We start from the raw sequence: 17,242 nt of genomic DNA on the forward strand, positions 1-17,242 counted from the left end.
CCCTTTGTTCGAATACACCGAAAACGGTGTCGAACGGCCACACTGAGAGGTGGGAGACCTAGCGAAGACACACTCCCGACACAGCGGAGACAGCGCCCCTGTCGATAACTTTCAAAAGCCGCCAGGCCATCTGGCAACACTGCCGGGAAACTCTCTAGTTTTCCCCAACTTCGGCTCTCAATCGCCGCAGCCCACCGCCCACCACTCCACCCACCGTGCGCCGGGAGCCGCACCACCGAGCTAATCCGTAAACCGTGGCGATGGCCCTGCCCTCGATCTCGACGCTGCTGGGCGTGGCCTTCCTGGCGTACATCGGCCACTCCATCTACCAGATGTCGCAGCTCTTCACCTCGCTGCAGTGCAGCGGCGTGCCCTGCTACACGTCCTTCCTGGCGGACCGGCCACGCCTCCAGCTGGCGCTGTTCTCCTCGCTCAGCCGCAACCCCATCGCCTCCGAGGTGCGGGACCTGTACAAGGCCAAGCGCTTCGACTACGACCAGGGCTTCGAGCACGACTTCCAGCTGGACGTGCCGCTCAAGACGCGGCGCAACGGCTCCCTGTATTTCCATGTGGTGGTGGCCCTGGAGGGCGAGCCCCTGGAGTGGCGCAGCCTGCGCCGGGACGGACCCACCGTGGTCCACACCATGAGTCTCACGGACTACATGGTGCCGCGCGCGGAGGCCTTCAACCTGCTGGGGGAATCCGACAAGGGAGCCGGCGCCGCCGTCCAGGAGAAGGGAAAGAAGTCCGCCTCCTCCGTCGGACGTCCCAGCACCCACATCCGGTCGAATGTGTACGTGACCCTGCTCACCGATCTCTTCTCCGTCTCGCAAGCGGATGTCCCACCGGAACTGGCGCCTCTGATCCGCGTCAACCGCATGCAGCAGATCCTGCCCATCCTGCAGACCGATACGTTCAACACGCGGCTCAAGGACCTGGTGCCCGTCACCCGGAACACCACCGAGTTCACCTTCAGCTTCCACTACAAGCCGGTGGGCGTGGGCAAGCTGCGGCTGATGCTGCTCATGGAGCACGCCACCCAGGCGCTGCTCACCATCGGATTCGCCACCAAGGACATCGACGAGGTGAAGGGCATCTTCTCGGACACTAATGTGTACCTGCTGTGCGGCACGATCTTCGTGTCCAGCATCCATGTGAGTAGGGATGGGGTGTCCTTGGGGTAGGCTGGTCCATTCCACCTCTAATTTCCTTCACAAACAATATAAATTGTACCCATAAGTAATCTGGATATCTGTATGCTTTGCCCCGCCCGCAGATGCTGTTCGACTTTCTGAGCTTCAAGAACGACGTGGCCTTCTGGCGCAAGAAGCAGTCGTACGAGGGCCTCTCCAGCCGCACCACCATGTGGCGGGCGTTCTCGCAGATCGTGATCTTCCTGTACCTGCTGGACGAGAACACCTCGTACCTGGTGCTCGTGCCCGTGGGCCTGGGCACCCTCATCGAGCTGTGGAAGTGCAAGAAGATCCTGCGGCTGGAGCTGAGCTTCAGCGGCCTGGTTCGCCGCAAGCTGGAGCAGGTGGACCGGCGGAACGGCAAGCAGCCGGAGGGGCAGCTGGCGCAGGAGCAGGAGACCGACCAGTTCGACCGGCAGGGCATGCGCTACCTGAGCTACCTGCTGTATCCTCTCTGCCTGGGCGGAGCAGTGTACTCGCTGCTCTACCAGCCACACCGCTCGTGGTACTCCTGGACGCTCAACTCGCTGGTCAACGGGGTCTACGCCTTCGGCTTCCTGTTCATGCTGCCGCAACTGTTCGTCAACTACAAGCTGAAGTCCGTGGCCGCGCTGCCGTGGCGCGCCTTCATGTACAAGGCGTTCAACACCTTCATCGACGACTTCTTCGCCTTCATCATCACCATGCCCACGGCCCATCGGGTGGCCTGTCTGCGCGACGACATTGTGTTCATCATCTACCTGTACCAGCGCTGGCTCTACCCGGTGGACAAGAGTCGCCTGGACACGGGTCTGGCCGTCGGCGAGGCCCCGGACACTGCCAACGCCCCAACGAGCGCCGCGGCGGCCAGTCGCAAGAAGCGCAATTGATCGCGAGAAGAAAAGGCTGCACATTCCGTCTTCGGCCTCCGGTCTGGCCTGGGCTGTAGTCCACTCGCGCTTGCGTTTTGCTGTAATCCGACTCCGTCTTTAGTTCCGTAGTGATATTAGCCCCTTGTTGTAGACTCAGCCATTTGAAACTTGCGTTCGAATGGTTACTAGTTGCTAATCGTAAATCGAGTGTAGTCATTGTCCCAACCGGAAATGCATTTTATACAGTTTTAAAGCAACCAAGAGCACTGGAAGTTTTCCAAACTAAGGAATCAACTAAAATCGCATACTTTTAAAGTGTAAATTAGGCAATAACGTGTATCGACTTAAATGCTGGCCCGTCCACTCGCATGTTGTTCGATTGGACGGCAACAGCGAAACCACAATATACCCCCACGTAGATCAAAGTGTATTTAGAAACAATCAGTTAACAGCAATCCAGAAAGCCGCAATTAACCGAGATAAAAGCATTTGTAAAAGTTAGAGGAATCTAAAAGTATCAGAAGGCTGCATAAATATAGAATCAATAAAATCACATATTTTAAAGTGCAATTCGCGAATGCCTTTTGTTACTAAGCCAAACCTAAGGAAAAGGCCGCAGAGTCGACTTCCAAAGATTGGTTTCTATATTTGTATGCCGTTTTATTAGCTTACTGCTGAGTCCAATATTTGCGCTGGATGTGTGTATTTAGGGGCCTTTAGGACATGGGATTGCGGTTGTGGAACGGGAGGAATTCAGCTTGTCGAAAAAAAGGACATATTTTAAGCTTAAACTAAACTGGCGAAGGAAAAAGAGTTTGCCGGATGCCGGTCGGCGTTGAATCCAGGAGTTGACCGCTGGCGGAGACTGGGCACAGCATTCGCCTAGCCGTTGCGTATGCCCAGCGCCTGCTCCAGCTCGGCCCGCTTCTGGTTGACCTTGGTGAAGAAGTAGCGCGAAACGGCCTCGTGCGTCCATGGTTGGTAGTAGAACTCCGCCCGGCGCTCCTCCTCCGGATTGCCCACCACATCAGTCATCAGCTGAAAGGCGAAATAAAGTTTAGAAAGGGGAATGACCCAACAGTGGGCGAGACCAACCTTCAAGTCCCTCGTCTGACTGATGATCCAGCGATGGATGAACATTTGCGGATCCTTGGCGAAGCTCAGGAAGAACTCCCTGTTCGTCTTCATCTGGTTAATGGTGTCCACTGTTTCGTGGATCTTCGTGTCCAGCCCCTGGATCTCCTGTTGGCTGGCAGTGCTCATCAGGAAGCTGTTCATCTGGTTCTTGAGCGTGTCGTCCACCTCCACATCGATGTCGTAGCAGGCGGTCTGCTTGTTCTCAGCCCCGCTCTCGATGAAATGATTGATCACGATCGGATCGGGCGGGTGCAGCAGCGGATTGAGGCGTTGCGGTATCTCGGCGAACTTCATGCGCTGGCAGCTGAAGATCTGCTCCAGATACTTGTCGCAGTTGATGTACTCGCGCTCGTGGGCGTCCTGCAGCTTGTGCGTCTTGATGTACTGCCACAGGGCGGAGATGATCACCGGCCTGGTCTGCGTGTGCACGCCCAGCAGCCTGGCGAGGCGCGGGTCCAGCTTGAACTGCAGCGGCTGGTAGTCGAGCAGCAGGAGGATGGTGCAGCGCACATTGCGATCGCCCGGCCGCTTCACCTGGAACCCGTCCGTCTCCTGGGTGGTGTGGGTGCGATGCCACTCGACCAGGTGGTTGTCCGGCCCGTACAGCTCCTTGTCCAGCTCGATAACGAGCGACTTGAAGAACGACGAGAACTTGCGCTTGATCTTCGTGTTGGGATCTCCCTTGCCGTCCTCCAGCAGGCGGCCCTCCACCCGCAGTTCCCACGAGGCGACGGCTCCCTCCTCGCCATCGTTTGTGGGCTCCTTGCTGGGATAGAATGTGTTCGAGATGAAGATGCGCAGCTTGCGCTTCTGCTTCATGGGTCGCTTGAGGGCCTCCTGGATGTCCAGGCGCTTGCGCATGATGGTGGCGTCCAGTTTCCGCTCGAACGTCAGCAGATCCATGTACGCCTGCGACTCGGGCACTAGATCCCGTACCTTCTGCGGCAGAATCTTGTCCGCCAGCTTCTTCTTCTTCTTGGCCGTCACAAAGTCACCTTTGCCACCGCCGCCGCCCATGCTGCGGGACTCATTAGACCGCTTGCTCCCTCCGCCGGATCCCACGCCTCCGCCGGCGGCACCTGTGCCCCGCAGGCTGCTCTGGAACGGCGGCTGTTGGGCGGCGCGCTGCAGCAGCGAGGGCCCCGGAACGCCGGGCACACCGGGAACTCCCGGCACTCCGGCCACGTTCGCCGTGCCCGGCACCGGTTGCGTGGTGTTCGGATGCAGTGGAAACCCACGCGGCTGTGGGGCATGAGATTATGTGATTACAGGAACCATGTAGTCGAGAGTAGCCGTGGAAAACTCACCGGAAAAGTGGAGCCTGGCGGCGGATAGGGACGCATGCCGGACGCCGGCGGCGGGGGCTGGTACCGCGATTGCACCGGCGCTTGGCCAGGTGCAAAGCGTTGCGACATCTTCACTGGTCGTTCCTTCTGGTTTTCCGGCCGTAAACAGACGCTTTTCGCAGCCGAGGAAAATTTCTGGCTTTTTGTCACAATACAACAACGCGTCACACACACAATTTCGCCTGTAAAATGGCGTCAAAGCAGGGCTGCACTAGTGCTAGAGGTGGTCGGCGGAGCGATAGTTATCGGTACGACTGGCAGGGCTGCAACATTTTATTTGCTTTATTTTTATTTTTTAATTTAAAAAAAAAACAAAAACATGCAAACTTTCATTTTATTAAACTGAACACCGAAAAAGAGTATGTTTGTTTTCAGTAGGTGCAAAAATGAAGTCCAGGTCTAGGTGCTTCTTTTATTAGTACTTGAATAATAATAAAGGAAGCCCATAGCTAAATATTTGCTACTTTCGGTAAATACAGGTGCTTTCACAAGAGAACTACAAAATAATGTCAAGATTAATTTGTATAAGTCGATGTTTAACAAGTTATTATCTCCCTTTTTTATTTTTGGCGTATGTTTTAAAAATTGTACTTTTCTACACATTCAGCTGAATTATGAAGATTAGTGCTTATTTTCATGTTTGTACATTAGGTGGATATAATTTTGGTTCACATTTTAACAATCTTGAAACTTACAACAATTAAATGTACATTGTGTAATGGAATCGCCCACAATAACAATGCAAAACAAACTAAATATTTATTTAAAAAGTAATATCTATAAATGATGTCGATGTACAATGTTTAAAAAATCGATATCGAATCCGCCATCGATATTTATCCACCACTAGCACTGGCCAAAACACAATTGAATTGTCATTTCATTTTAAAACCGAGTACGTCGTTTTCGTCCGGGATAATAACCAAGAAATGGAGGAAAGTTGGTGGGTGGCCAATCTAAAGGCTCTGGAATCGAAGCCGCAACGCCTGGAGGCGCTGACCAAGATGAACACTGCGATCGGCAAGGAGACGGCCCTTCCGCGCCAAATCATCGGACGACTGCTGTCCGCGGCGGAATTGTATGACTGTGCCAATCTCGCCGTGGGCTCTCCTGCTCCCAAGGATCCCGCCGTGGACGTGGCCCTGGAGCTGGTGGGTCACTGCCTCGATCAGCTGCCTCTGGACACCGCCGACGAGCAGCTCCCTAGGCTGCTGGGCCGTGGCCTGTCGCACCCAAATCCCGCCCTGCGTGCCCTGGTGCTAGCCAGTTTGCTCAAGGAGCTGCGCCGCCAGTTGAACGCCGGCCAGGTGCACACGCTGCCAGGCAACGAGCTGATCTTCCTCATACTGGACGAGCTGAAGCAGCCGACGACGGAAAGCAGCTCGCTGGCCATCAATATCCTGTCGATTGTGCTTGTCCAGCGACTCGCCGATGCCGGCGTGCAGGCCAAGTTGGTGCAGCTCCTGCAGCAAGACGAAATCGTGCGTTGTCGCGCCTACGAACTGGGCGTGGCCCTGGCCAAGGGCAGTGCCGCCTCCCTTAGCGCCGTCGAGTTCATCCTGGATGCAGCGCTTAGCGAGTTGGACAACGACGATGTGCTGCTGCAGGCCAGTGTGATGGAGATCCTAGTGCCACTGGCGGAACAGAACCATGGCCTCTCCTTCATGGAACGACGTCGCGTTTTCGACGTGATCAGCACTCGGGTGCAGCGCATCGAAGAGAATCCCCTGGACGCTCTGCTCATACCTAGCATCATGAAGTTCTTCGGCAAGATTGCCGCCGTCCAGCCGCAAAAGATCATCGCCGGCTATCCGCACATGCTGGCCTGTTTGTTTCAGCAGCTGCAGTCGGAGGATGAAACCATTCTGCCCACAGCCATGGACACGCTGGCCAATTTGGCCAGTACTCCGCAGGGAAAGGTACTGCTGCACCTGCACTTCAACACGGCCGTGCAGGAGTCGTTTAAGATGTACGGCTCGTACACTAAGAAGCTGTCGGCGCCCATTAAAGAGCGCCTTCTCAACTCGCTGGATGTGATCTACGCGGTGGATGCGACTCCGCCTACCAAGGAAATCAAGTAATTTGGGCTCCATATTTCACATTTATCCTACTAATGACTGTCTTCTTTGACAGTTCCATCCTTCAGGCCTGGTATGAGAGCTTCGCTGGCGGCGCACAGGCCAATTCCATCATGGACCTGATCAACACACCTTTCCCTGACCTCCAGTTGGCCGCCTTGGCCCTCCTGAAGACCATCTGCAAGTACTCCTGGGGCATTGTGGCCCTGAAAAACACAGGAGGTGCCGTGGAGTTCCTGCTCTCGCGCCAAAAGGACCTGCACAAGGACGTGAAGTTTCTCAAGTGGGAGATCATGGAGATGCTGTCCGTTAGTGCTGAGTTCTCGCCCACCGAAACTGTGCGCTTCACGGCGTACGTGAACGAGGGACCATATCACATCCAGGCGGACGTAAACATAGCCACCGAACCGCAGGGCAACGCCTAGAGGCGGTATGCCAAGCATTTATCGCCTCTGATTAAAAATCAAGTGTACAGCGACGGGTTCAACTAACATCTGAATATGTATTTATAGAATTACAATAAGATTTAACTATTAGATCACATGTAACAATGCCCCGCGGGGCAGGTCGAATCGATGGGGATGCAACAAATAGTCAGAATATTCTTTGGACAGTTGTAAGAGGTTTGCCTTAAAAACGATTGAACTTTTGTGGGGGAGAATAAATGATATTAACTGAAGGAACTTAAATGTCTTATGCTTGAGTCCAGCTGGATTAACATCTATGTATATAAAAACTTAATGAAATGCAGGAATAAGAATGCAAATTGATATAAAATATGTTGTAAGTAGCTATCAATCAACAAGTGTAAGGCTCCAATTACTTGGAAGTGTCCAAAGGTAAAGCCACCCACCCCCTTGCACTCTTGTATGTAAGTCTGTTGATCTCGTGCTGCGGACCTGACCAGAATCGGCCGTTCCCTTACAGATAGCTCATCTGCCGGTGGGACAGCCGCTTGCGGCCCGATCCGCCGCCCACTCCGCCGCCCAAGTGGGCCAGGCTGATGCTCAGCCCGGACTCGTAGGCGGTCTGGGTTTGGGATCGGGTCTCGTTGTTCATCAGCGAGCAGCTGGGCAGGGTGTGGCAGTAGCGACGCAGCTGCTGCTTGAAGGCCGCCGTGGTCAGCGTGTAGAGCACCGGGTTGAGGGCAGAGTTCACGGGCAGCACCAGCACCGCCAGCCAGGCGTAGAGATCGGGCGAGATCTGGCAGCCTAAAGATAGATAGGTGGGTAAGTCACATTACCGGAGATGTGGATATCTACCCACCCGAAAGGGCAGCCACCTTGACCACAATTATGGGCAGCCAGCAGGCGCAGTCGGTGGTCACAATGATGGCGAAGCTGCAAGGAGATGTTCATATTTGAAAGTCAAATATATTTCTAGGTTCCCCGACTAAACTCACCGAGTGGCCACGACGTTCTCCCGACCGCTGTGAGTGCTCCGCATTCCGCCGCCGGAATCTCGAATCGCCTGCAACATCCTTATGTAGGAGAACAGGATGAACACCAGGGACATCGTGTTGACCAGGATGAACAGCAGCGCCGAGTACTCCCAACCCTTAAATATAGTTTTTAAATAAACCCATGGAACTGGCCAAAAACCAGGGATCTACCTTGGCATAGGGATCGTGGATGTGCAGGGACAGGCAGACACCGTTGTTGCCATAGAAGTGGCTTCCAAAGTAGGAATTGGGGAGGAGTGGAGCGGCAGCCAACCCAAAACTAATGCCCCACAAGAGCAGCAGCCGCAGGACAATTCTAAGGGAAACACTTTGAATCAAACTGTTTGCAAATACCAAACAAGCAGCAATTTATATAATTAAAAGAAACGACTTTGGTCAAGACAAATACGAGGCTGATTACGTTTAAAACTATGTTTCTAAGGTACGCACAGCTTCTGGCTGTGATATTCGAGGGCTAAACAAATCAACTTGATTAGGAAAAGCAATTAAAGTAATGGGATAAACAAGGATTTCGTTTTGTAGATTTTGAATATAGCTTTAAGTTTATATACTATATGTTTGGCATACATTGTATGCCATCGCACTTACCGAACTTTCTCCGTGTCTCGGGGCTTCAGGGGCCTCGTCACAGACATGAGACGATCCCAGGTGACCAATGTGAGGAGCAGCGTCGACGACTGGCAACTGAAGGTGCTGAGGAAGCCTGCGATGGAGCGGCGGATACATAACTCACATTAGCATCCCATTAGGGGAAGGCTCAGGGCCCAGGCGGGAGGATACGCACCTGCGAAGGCACAAACGCCGCTGTGCCGCCAGGCCTCCTCGTACTTGATGTACTCCCCGCGAAAACTTATGTCCGCACAGGCAATCAGCGTCAGGTAAATGCCCATGAGGAAGTCGCTGGCGGCCAGGTGGCGGAGGTAGAGCGAGTGCTCCACGTTGCTCCGCGACTTGTAGAAGTAGCGCCCGAGCAGGACCAGTAGGTTGCCCACCACGGCGATGGAGGCCATACCCCAAACACTGTTCGGGGTGGGAAAGTTCCACAGATAGAAGATAAGAAGTGCATAAAATTGTGTGTAAGTTTTACTTATAATATGCATAATAATTAATAATATTAATAGTACGAATTCTAAACAAAGTCTTCACTGAGCTCAACTTTTTGGATATTTTACAGAATGCAAACCCCTTGTTTTTAATAAAGTATAAAATCATTTTATGTTACTAAGGTAATAAAAACACTAAAAAGTGCCTAAAAGTATGCAGTGGTTGGATACCGCAAAAAAGAAGTCGCATTTTCGGATTCAAAATTAATTGTTGCATACTTTTATGTAGATGCCTAAAGTAAATTCAAAACCAAAGGGATTTCTGTAGAACGTACATTTTTTTCAACAATTTCTTAGTGTGTAACGAAAAAAAGGGAAGAAAATCACTTGCGACCTTGACTTGGACAATTGTCGTTATGCCGCTAGCCATAAATTCGGGCAATTAAAGGAAATTTAGGTCTTGCTGTGTTTGACCCCTGCGTTTGTGGCTTCCACAATTGCCAATTGCCCTGCCCGGGTGTCTCATTATTGCAGTTCTGCTGACCGGGGAGGTGTGGCCACGGATGCCTGAGTGGGGCCACGAGACGTGGGCACAAAGCAGAACGCACAAGGCACGAAGCACAAAGCACACAGCACAGCGGCAGCAATATCAGCATTCACAGGAGCAGAAATGGCAAAAGGAGTGTCGACTGTGATTCAATGACAATTATAGACACTGCGCCATGATGCCTTGTGTGGTTTGAGGTAGGGAGACCTGTAATTTATGCAAGTGTTCCGCTTCCCATTCGTTGCCAGCACTCGGGATTTGATGATGATTGAGCATCAGCAGGCTGGACCGAGTGGTGACCCAAGATACAGCCTGGGTAGCTGCCAATTTGCGTAAATGCCCGTTAAATTAAAAGGCGTTTCAGCCTCTCTCACAGGTACTAAGAAGTATGCTTCAGTAGAAGGTGATAAAATAATAATTGTAGCTGTGCAAATGATTGAAGGTTGATAATAATTCCCATTGGGGTCACCAAAAGTTAAGGAAGCCTCTAAATTAGACTGAACCCTTTAATAATTCAGGTGACTGCTCTCAGGAAATTCGAGTTTTAGTATCTCCTGGCTCCAAACCAATCGAGGCTACCCAATCAAACGAATTGAAGGTTATTGCCGGCATCCCCCTGCAGCAACAACGCATTAGCGCTGTAAATTTTAGCAAAACATCCCTGGTGCACAGCAGCCACTTTCTCCGGCGGAAGGATGGGAGTGCAGTTGTAAACACAGGCTGGGAATCCAGGTGGCCAATAACAGTAGAGACCAGCCTGAGAGCAGCGAAATGAAGCCAGCCGGAAAAACGGGGGCCACGCCAACGACTTGAAAACCTAAAGTATTTAATTTTTATGAAAACGTCAACTTAGAATAATGAAATAATGTACTAAGCACAAAAGCAAATTCTCGCTGGCACCGGCATCCTTGCAGCCTCGTATCCTTGGATCCCAGCATCCCCGTGTTTGTCTGGCTGTGTGTGTGCACATGTCGGTGTTTGCCCTCCTCGGTAGAGCGATGAAGACGTGGGATGAAGATGAAGACAGCGGCATGCAGAGTGTGTGTAAAATGTGTAAAAGGCAAACAAACAAACAACCGACAAGGAAGGAACGTAATTTTCTTTTTCAACAGGAACACATCCTAGACGACGACGGAGAGGCGATGGCAGCCAGCCAGATAATCACTCAGCAGTCCTGATGACAAGTGACTGCCGGTTGCCAGTTTCCAGTTTCCAGTTCCGAGTTCCCTGTTTTCAGTTGCCAGTTACCAGTTACCAGTTCCCAGTTGTTGATGGGTCTACTTATTTGTCTTGCCAAGTAGCTACTTGGCTAAAATACCAAATACGGACGCAAGCTCAATGTTTAGACAGCCGGTCTAGGCACATCAAAGACCCGGTTTTGGGGTGTTGAGCGATTAGCACAAGAAATAGGAACTGCGGGAGATTTGGCGCCCAACGTGGGGCCCAGGAGCCATGGAGTTCAACATAAATTAAATAATTGATTGTGCCAAGAAATCGTGACCCGAGAAGATACTCATTTCCCTCGTTTATTAATTTGTAGTAATGGTATCTGTCAAATTGTATGTATGTATATATAAATGGATGGAACAGACTAAAGAAAAGTCATATGTACACAGTTCCTTACAAATTCTTCTAAAACTAAAAACTCAATTGAAATACTAATATATTTGGCAGTTTTGAATAAAACAAAATACCTTGAGTCCGATAAGTAAGCAAACTAAAGTTAGTGGCGCCCAACGTGGGACCAATAAGCTTGTAGCCTCCTGGCATCTTAGACATATCTTAACCCACTACACATTTAACCTAATCATAGAACCAATTCCTTAGTTCGCTCCTGTGTTCTGCAATTTCCTCGTAGGCAGGACAATGCAGTTCTCGCACTCTAATTGCACCCAAGCTCGGTTGAACTTGCAATTGCACAGACATCGAGGGCCATAATGACAATGATTTAATTGCAGACTAATGAACCCGATTTACACACAGACCGCAGAGCAAAGCCCTTCCAGTTTCCCGGGCTTTTTGCAAGGGCTCTTAGCTTGATTAAATCGAAATCATCTTATGTTCGGGGGCTTAACACTCGGCACTCACCTGCCTCTCAATATCTGATTGTCCAGTAGGTGCAACTTGCTGCTGATGCCATCGCCGTGCGGAGAGCAGACCCGCACATTCATGGCGGCGCTACACAAATGGAACCACGAGAAGTAACTGCCAACGACAAGAAGGGGTATTTTGGGTTTAAGGGTAACCACGCTCATAACCATTACAATTTGGCTGACGGAGGGCGGGGGCTCCGGCTTACTCACATATAATCCAGGCTGCTCAGGTTTTTCAGAACCCGCGGATCGAGGGTCTGGAAGCGATTGCCCGTTAGCAGCAGCGAGGTGAGGTTCCTCAAACAGGCGAAGGCCTCCAGGTCGAATCCCTCGATGCGGTTCTCGTTCAAGTGTCTATTGGGGAAATCGGAGAAAGAGGCAGGACATTTGGGTGAAAGTGGTTAGCACATCAGAGCTGCGCGGGTTTATGGGCCAACGCATAAAAGCCAAGCATTGGTTCGTTTTTTCTTATTTGCATTCGAGATTGGTTCCGGGGCAAAAAGCAGATCTTAGAGCTTAGGTTCAGGCGAAGTTTCATCATTAAAGTTGGGCCACCGATGCCGTGGCACGTATCCGTTACTGGTCCGTCCGTCCGTCCGACTCTCAGATGTTTTTCTTGGATATCTTGGATATCTCTTTTTGATTTTTGCCCTGCATGCAAATCATTCCACCGGCCTCATCTTTGAAGCCTCCTCAATATGCACTGCATGAAGGCAGTGGAATGCTGGTGGGGGGGCTAGTCTATAAGTTTTCAAATGAAAAACTGTCAGCTTTCGGCTTTGCATTCCTCCAGACATGAGCCCACATAGCATTATTGATAAATTAAATTCTTCGGCGAAAGCGAAACTTAAACGGCAATAAATCCAAATGACACTTTCTGCCACAGCCTTTCCCCTCGGCCACCACTCACTCTACGCATTCTGTTCGGGATCAGAAATCGGAAATCAGGGTGCGAGGTCCGAGGTCCCGAAGTCCTCTGGTCACGGGGGTTTTGTGGAAGATGGGAGCAAAGGCAGAAGCCAAGCAGAAGGAAAAATCCATCAGAGGTCAGAGAAGTGACACTTGTTTGTTCGCTGCCCTGTATTTATGACTCGCTAGGGGGTGTACTCGCACGAAGAACCCTTCTGATAAGGGTTATAAAACATATAATATGGTACATCAGGTAAGGGAACTTCAGTAAAAGTTGTAAATATTTTAATTACACATGTAGCAAGAATGCTCTTTAGCCTATTTTGGTTCACTTTGACCTTTAATAAATGCATTCTGAAGGGATATGCTCAGGTTTTCTAAGTATATATAGTTTGTACTTAAATAGCAATCATATACCTTTGATGTAGGTTAGGGGATATTTTTAGGTATTCTCAGTTTAGTTTCACTTTGATAATACGTTTATAAGGATCTTTGGGAGATACCCCAGGATACCCTTGGTAGTGATTACACGAGGACTCCCATATCTAATACTTATTATTTTACAGGGTATGTGATACGTTATTCTACGCTACAAACAACTTACAGTCCTTGTAGATTGCTTAGATTGCAAAAAGTTTCATCTTGTATGTGGGATAATCGATTGCCAGCCAGATATCTGCAATAGGCAATGGATTGATATATTTATGGGTAGTCTTGCAAGGGAGGGCATTGTTTCATTGCTACTCACAAGTGCCTGAGCCGCGGAAAGGGAAATGTGCTGGCGGAGATTTCCTCGATCTGATTGTGATCCAAGGACAACGTGAACAGATTGAGCAGGGTCTTGGGAAAGCTCTCAGGGTCCAGTCGCTTTAAGTGGTTTTCGTTGAGATAGCTTCGGGCAGGGAAATTCGGAAAATAAAACCATTATACGTATTTTTAAGGTTTATGAGGCGGAACATACAGCTTTTCCAAATTCGGTAGTTGGGCAAACACCTCGGCTTCGAAGTTTCCAATGCGATTACCGCGCAGGTCCCTTGAACAAATGTATATCTCATTAGGTGTGCTTCTCTTTTCATAACTATTTCAAAACACTCACAGCTCCTCCAGATGCTGTAGATTTCGGAAGTCGCTCCGTTTCAGGTGGTGCAGGCGGTTGCGTGCCAAAATTCTGACCACCCCCGACAATCGTATGAAATAGATAAAAAATCTCATTTTAATGCTGGAAAGTTGGCAACAAAAGCCCCTGCAGTTGCATCCAGCCAGTGAAAAGCCGGCGCATATATCTCGATTTTAATTAGCCATTAAGCGCAAGGAACAAACGCCCCACGAGAAATGCACTGTCACCCCTGAAAAACAGTTCCCCGACCAGTTTTCGGTACCACACCTTATATATAAGGCCATATTTGGAAATTTTCGTAAAAATATCAAAGCTACACACAAACAAAAAGAAGCCGTGATACGCTAAAAAGGTGAACAAAAAAGAAAATAAAAAAAAAGAGAATAGGAAAAAGAAAACTATATACCAAAAATTTGTCCGGTTTTCATCATGCACGATTTTGGCACAATAATAATAATATTATAATAAAATAATATAATAATAGAATATATAATAATAGAATAAATAATATAACAATATAATAATATAATAATAAAATAATATAATATATTTTCTATAGCTATAACTTGTAAAATAGATCTTTAACAAAATTTGAACATGGTCTAAATATTTTTTCACTGTGTACTACAATTGTCAACCGGACAGAGCCAAGTTTCAGGCCAATGCCAAGTGCAGCTGGTCTTCCGAATTCGGTGGCGCCGGAGACGGAGTACTACGGATATATCTCTTACCTCCACACCCCCCCCCCCCCCCCCCCCTGACACACGCACACACACATACACTTTTAAAATCCGCCTTCCGCCGAAAAGTGTAACTGAGTTGTTTATGTGTTTTTGTGTGGCGGCAGTTTTGTCTATTTACAGGGTGATCAAGCGGGTATAACGATGGGTAATTGGATTGGTTTAATGAGGCTTTATAGATAAAACTAGAATGATTACGTATTAAATCGGTGAAAACAAACAAACAGCATACACTTAAATATACAAGAAAAATAAAAGAATATATGGTGTATTTTTGAGGAAAGAAACTTAAGGTAAAAGGGACTCTTTATTAAGAATAAAATCACTGAAAATGTATTTTATTTTCAAAAGACAACGTTAATTAAAAATTAACAAGAAATTATATTAGTTTTTTTGAAGTTCTGTTTTATTTATTTTTGCTCGTATTACTTTCCAGATTTTTCAAAGTGAAAGAAGTTTGAGTATTTACCTTCTTGATTAAAACCAAAATCACTCAAAAAGGCACATTTACTCAGAATGTTTTAAATATCGCTAATGTAAATATTCTTAAGAGCTTAAATAATTATGTTGTCACTATAAATGATCTAAGTTTCCACATTTTTTTTAAAGGGAAAGAAATTTAAGGGGTTAACTTCTTGATTGAGAATGAAATCACTCAAAAAGAAACGTTTACTTAGAATTTGTTGTATATCTTTTATGAAAATATCCTTAATAGCTTGTACATTAATGATGTCAATAAGAATTAGCTTAACTTTTTAAATTTTTTTAACTTTTGTTTTGAATTATATAATAAATAATACCAGAACAGAGCGTACCGGTTCGCTCATAACCGGTAAAATAGCCCCGTTTCGGCCAGCTGGCGTTGTTATTGTTTTTGGTCTCTTAGGGCGGAAGTGGGAAAGGGGGCGTGGGCGTGGGCCCGCTCGAGCCAATGCACAAAACAAGCTGAAAACTTTTTACCGTCTGTGCTAATATTTTTATGCTCCGAGGCCGCGAGGCGGGAGAAGGGGTCGGAAAACTGGGAAAAGCGCCACACAAAGGGGCAAGAATGCGACGCCACATTGTCAGTCGATGGGGCAAGAGGTTGGCTTTAATCCGGCAACAATAGGCCATCTTTATGGGCCAACAAAGGTTGACAGCAATTGTGATTGTGATTAGCATCGCTTGGTGTGTGCTCGTGTGGGCTTTTCCACTGCGCCGCCCAAATCTCATATGAGTTCCGATATAATCGACCCTCTACGGTTATTGGCAATTACTGGATTTTTGTCATTTAGCACCTCCGGCTGGCCAAAAAATAATGGCATTTTATCGCCGCATATCTCTCTGCCCTTCGAAATTGTGCAATGCACTCGGTGTTGTGGGGCCATTCTGTGCATTGGTAAATTGCGAAAATTTAAGCCAAGTTGGCGCTACTTTTGCCTAATTTGATTTATGTTTAATTAGCATTTATTTGCACATAAATCGGCAATCGTTTTGCAATTGTGTTTTTTATTGAATTATTCTTATTAACATGAATAGCCGGTAAAGCCAATGGACAAAATAAATAACAAAGACTCTAATGCAGGGCTAAAAGGTGGGATACGCGGAAGTACCTGGTGTTATGGTGTTACGTGCTGATCCAAAACAGGCTAAAATAAAAAACTAAGCAAGTTAAAACTTAAAAAAAATATATAAATAAAATAAAAAAATAGTTAAATATTAATCATTTTTATTTAATTTTAATAAAACTGTTAATGGGAAATAACATAATCTGATTTACCATTAAACAAGGGGCGGTGGTGCCCTACTAACATGAATTTAAGCCAATGCTGTTTTTTTCAGATTTTAACAATTGGCTTATATTTATGAGCGAACCGGAAATCGGTCTTAAAGAAGATGGCGTCTGTGCCTTACTAACTGGGCTAAAAACGGAAGTTCAGTGTAAATTAATGTTTTTTGTTTATGCAAACAAAATAGTTTAGGTGTATAAATATTTATAATTATTTTATTTTTCATGAAAAATCCAAAGGTAAAATAAAGTTTTTATATATATTTATTTTAATAAATTTATGTTTCGCTGACCCCGACCTAAGCTGCATTCCATTGAAGTGCCAAATATGTATGGTTTATTTGTAATATTTCAGTTATTTTTCCCGATATAACCTGCAATTAGGTGATATTCAAGAGCCACCCGGAAGTCGGTCGTAAAGTAGGTGGCTCTTGTGGGGCGCGTTAAGAGCAGCATAACCCGCAGTAATGAATATCGAATGAGGCGATACCGATACCGATACTCACAGAATCTCCAATTGATTGCCCTCGGGAAAGAAGTGTTCCGGCAGATGCGGTAATTTATTATCGTCCATATAACTGGAAGGACATTACGAGCGTAAGTAGGGGCGGGGAAATTATTAAAGAATCGACTGGAAGATGGGGTGGGAAAAAACTGTTAAGTGCACATAAATAATGAGCCATAATTATGAGTTATTGTTGGGAGTGGGTCACGTTGCGCGAAAGGATGCGGCCGCAGATACTCACAGCTCCCGCAGTGGGTTGTCCGCCAGGCGATCGAATGCATGCGAGGCAATCTCACGGATTGAGCAGAACTTCAGGACCCTGGAGGAGAAAAAGCAAGAATGTACTGAGGCCGAGCAAAAACTGGCGACGACTGGAGTGAATAAAACGTAATAAATATGAGATTCAATTGTAAACTTGGCACAATGGGCGTCGGCTAAAAGTTCCCGCGTAGC

The 17,242-nt window shown here is 47.9% G+C and overlaps 4 protein-coding genes across 4 annotated transcripts in view; 2 read left to right on the top strand and 2 right to left on the bottom strand.

Annotated features, from left to right (window-relative positions):
• The first annotated feature begins 129 nt into the window (after nt 1-129).
• On the top strand, nt 130-2,614 carry LOC108033129 (lipid scramblase CLPTM1L). Its single transcript, XM_017107352.3, has 2 exons — nt 130-1,154; nt 1,277-2,614. Exons 1-2 carry the CDS (start codon nt 261-263, stop codon nt 2,060-2,062), a joined length of 1,680 nt encoding a protein of 559 aa, XP_016962841.1. The 5' UTR covers nt 130-260; the 3' UTR covers nt 2,063-2,614.
• A 51-nt stretch (nt 2,615-2,665) lies between these two features.
• Nucleotides 2,666-4,727, bottom strand: LOC108033199 (brahma-associated protein of 60 kDa). The gene is made up of 3 exons (XM_017107445.3): nt 4,489-4,727; nt 3,140-4,423; nt 2,666-3,082 (listed from the first exon to the last, which is right to left on the bottom strand). The coding sequence occupies exons 1-3, from the start codon at nt 4,594-4,596 to the stop codon at nt 2,927-2,929; spliced, it is 1,548 nt and encodes a 515-aa protein (XP_016962934.1). The 5' UTR covers nt 4,597-4,727; the 3' UTR covers nt 2,666-2,926.
• Nucleotides 4,728-5,354: 627 nt separating this feature from the next.
• On the top strand, nt 5,355-7,288 carry LOC108033183 (26S proteasome non-ATPase regulatory subunit 5). Its single transcript, XM_017107424.3, has 2 exons — nt 5,355-6,604; nt 6,661-7,288. Exons 1-2 carry the CDS (start codon nt 5,457-5,459, stop codon nt 7,028-7,030), a joined length of 1,518 nt encoding a protein of 505 aa, XP_016962913.1. The 5' UTR covers nt 5,355-5,456; the 3' UTR covers nt 7,031-7,288.
• Nucleotides 7,289-7,407: 119 nt separating this feature from the next.
• LOC108032962 (relaxin receptor 2) overlaps nt 7,408-17,242 on the bottom strand; it is a 28,276-nt gene continuing 18,441 nt past the window's right edge. The window contains exons 5-18 of the mRNA XM_044093077.2: nt 17,031-17,108; nt 16,791-16,862; nt 13,756-13,827; nt 13,621-13,692; nt 13,408-13,551; nt 13,264-13,335; nt 11,961-12,104; nt 11,746-11,862; nt 8,852-9,087; nt 8,656-8,770; nt 8,218-8,362; nt 8,008-8,162; nt 7,872-7,945; nt 7,408-7,816 (exon numbers count right to left, since the gene is read on the bottom strand). Coding sequence (XP_043949012.1) covers nt 7,527-7,816; nt 7,872-7,945; nt 8,008-8,162; nt 8,218-8,362; nt 8,656-8,770; nt 8,852-9,087; nt 11,746-11,862; nt 11,961-12,104; nt 13,264-13,335; nt 13,408-13,551; nt 13,621-13,692; nt 13,756-13,827; nt 16,791-16,862; nt 17,031-17,108 — 1,786 coding nt within the window. The 3' untranslated portion in view covers nt 7,408-7,526. The remainder of the gene's footprint in view (nt 7,817-7,871; nt 7,946-8,007; nt 8,163-8,217; nt 8,363-8,655; nt 8,771-8,851; nt 9,088-11,745; nt 11,863-11,960; nt 12,105-13,263; nt 13,336-13,407; nt 13,552-13,620; nt 13,693-13,755; nt 13,828-16,790; nt 16,863-17,030; nt 17,109-17,242) is intronic.

Source organism: Drosophila biarmipes, chromosome X (assembly GCF_025231255.1).
Source record: "Drosophila biarmipes strain raj3 chromosome X, RU_DBia_V1.1, whole genome shotgun sequence".
Classification (NCBI taxonomy): Eukaryota; Metazoa; Arthropoda; class Insecta; order Diptera; family Drosophilidae; genus Drosophila; species Drosophila biarmipes.

Bases quoted from the DNA above. Each gene is read 5' to 3' on its own strand.
- LOC108033129 (XM_017107352.3), top strand. From the start codon at position 261: ATGGCCCTGCCCTCGATCTCGACGCTGCTGGGCGTGGCCTTCCTGGCG. The intron at 1,155-1,276 runs GTGAGTAGGGAT...CCCCGCCCGCAG, and splicing joins TCTTCGTGTCCAGCATCCAT to ATGCTGTTCGACTTTCTGAG.
- LOC108033199 (XM_017107445.3), bottom strand. From the start codon at position 4,596: ATGTCGCAACGCTTTGCACCTGGCCAAGCGCCGGTGCAATCGCGGTAC. The intron at 4,424-4,488 runs GTGAGTTTTCCA...CATGCCCCACAG, and splicing joins CGCCAGGCTCCACTTTTCCG to CCGCGTGGGTTTCCACTGCA. The intron at 3,083-3,139 runs GTTGGTCTCGCC...TTCGCCTTTCAG, and splicing joins GTCAGACGAGGGACTTGAAG to CTGATGACTGATGTGGTGGG.
- LOC108033183 (XM_017107424.3), top strand. From the start codon at position 5,457: ATGGAGGAAAGTTGGTGGGTGGCCAATCTAAAGGCTCTGGAATCGAAG. The intron at 6,605-6,660 runs GTAATTTGGGCT...CTTCTTTGACAG, and splicing joins CCGCCTACCAAGGAAATCAA to TTCCATCCTTCAGGCCTGGT.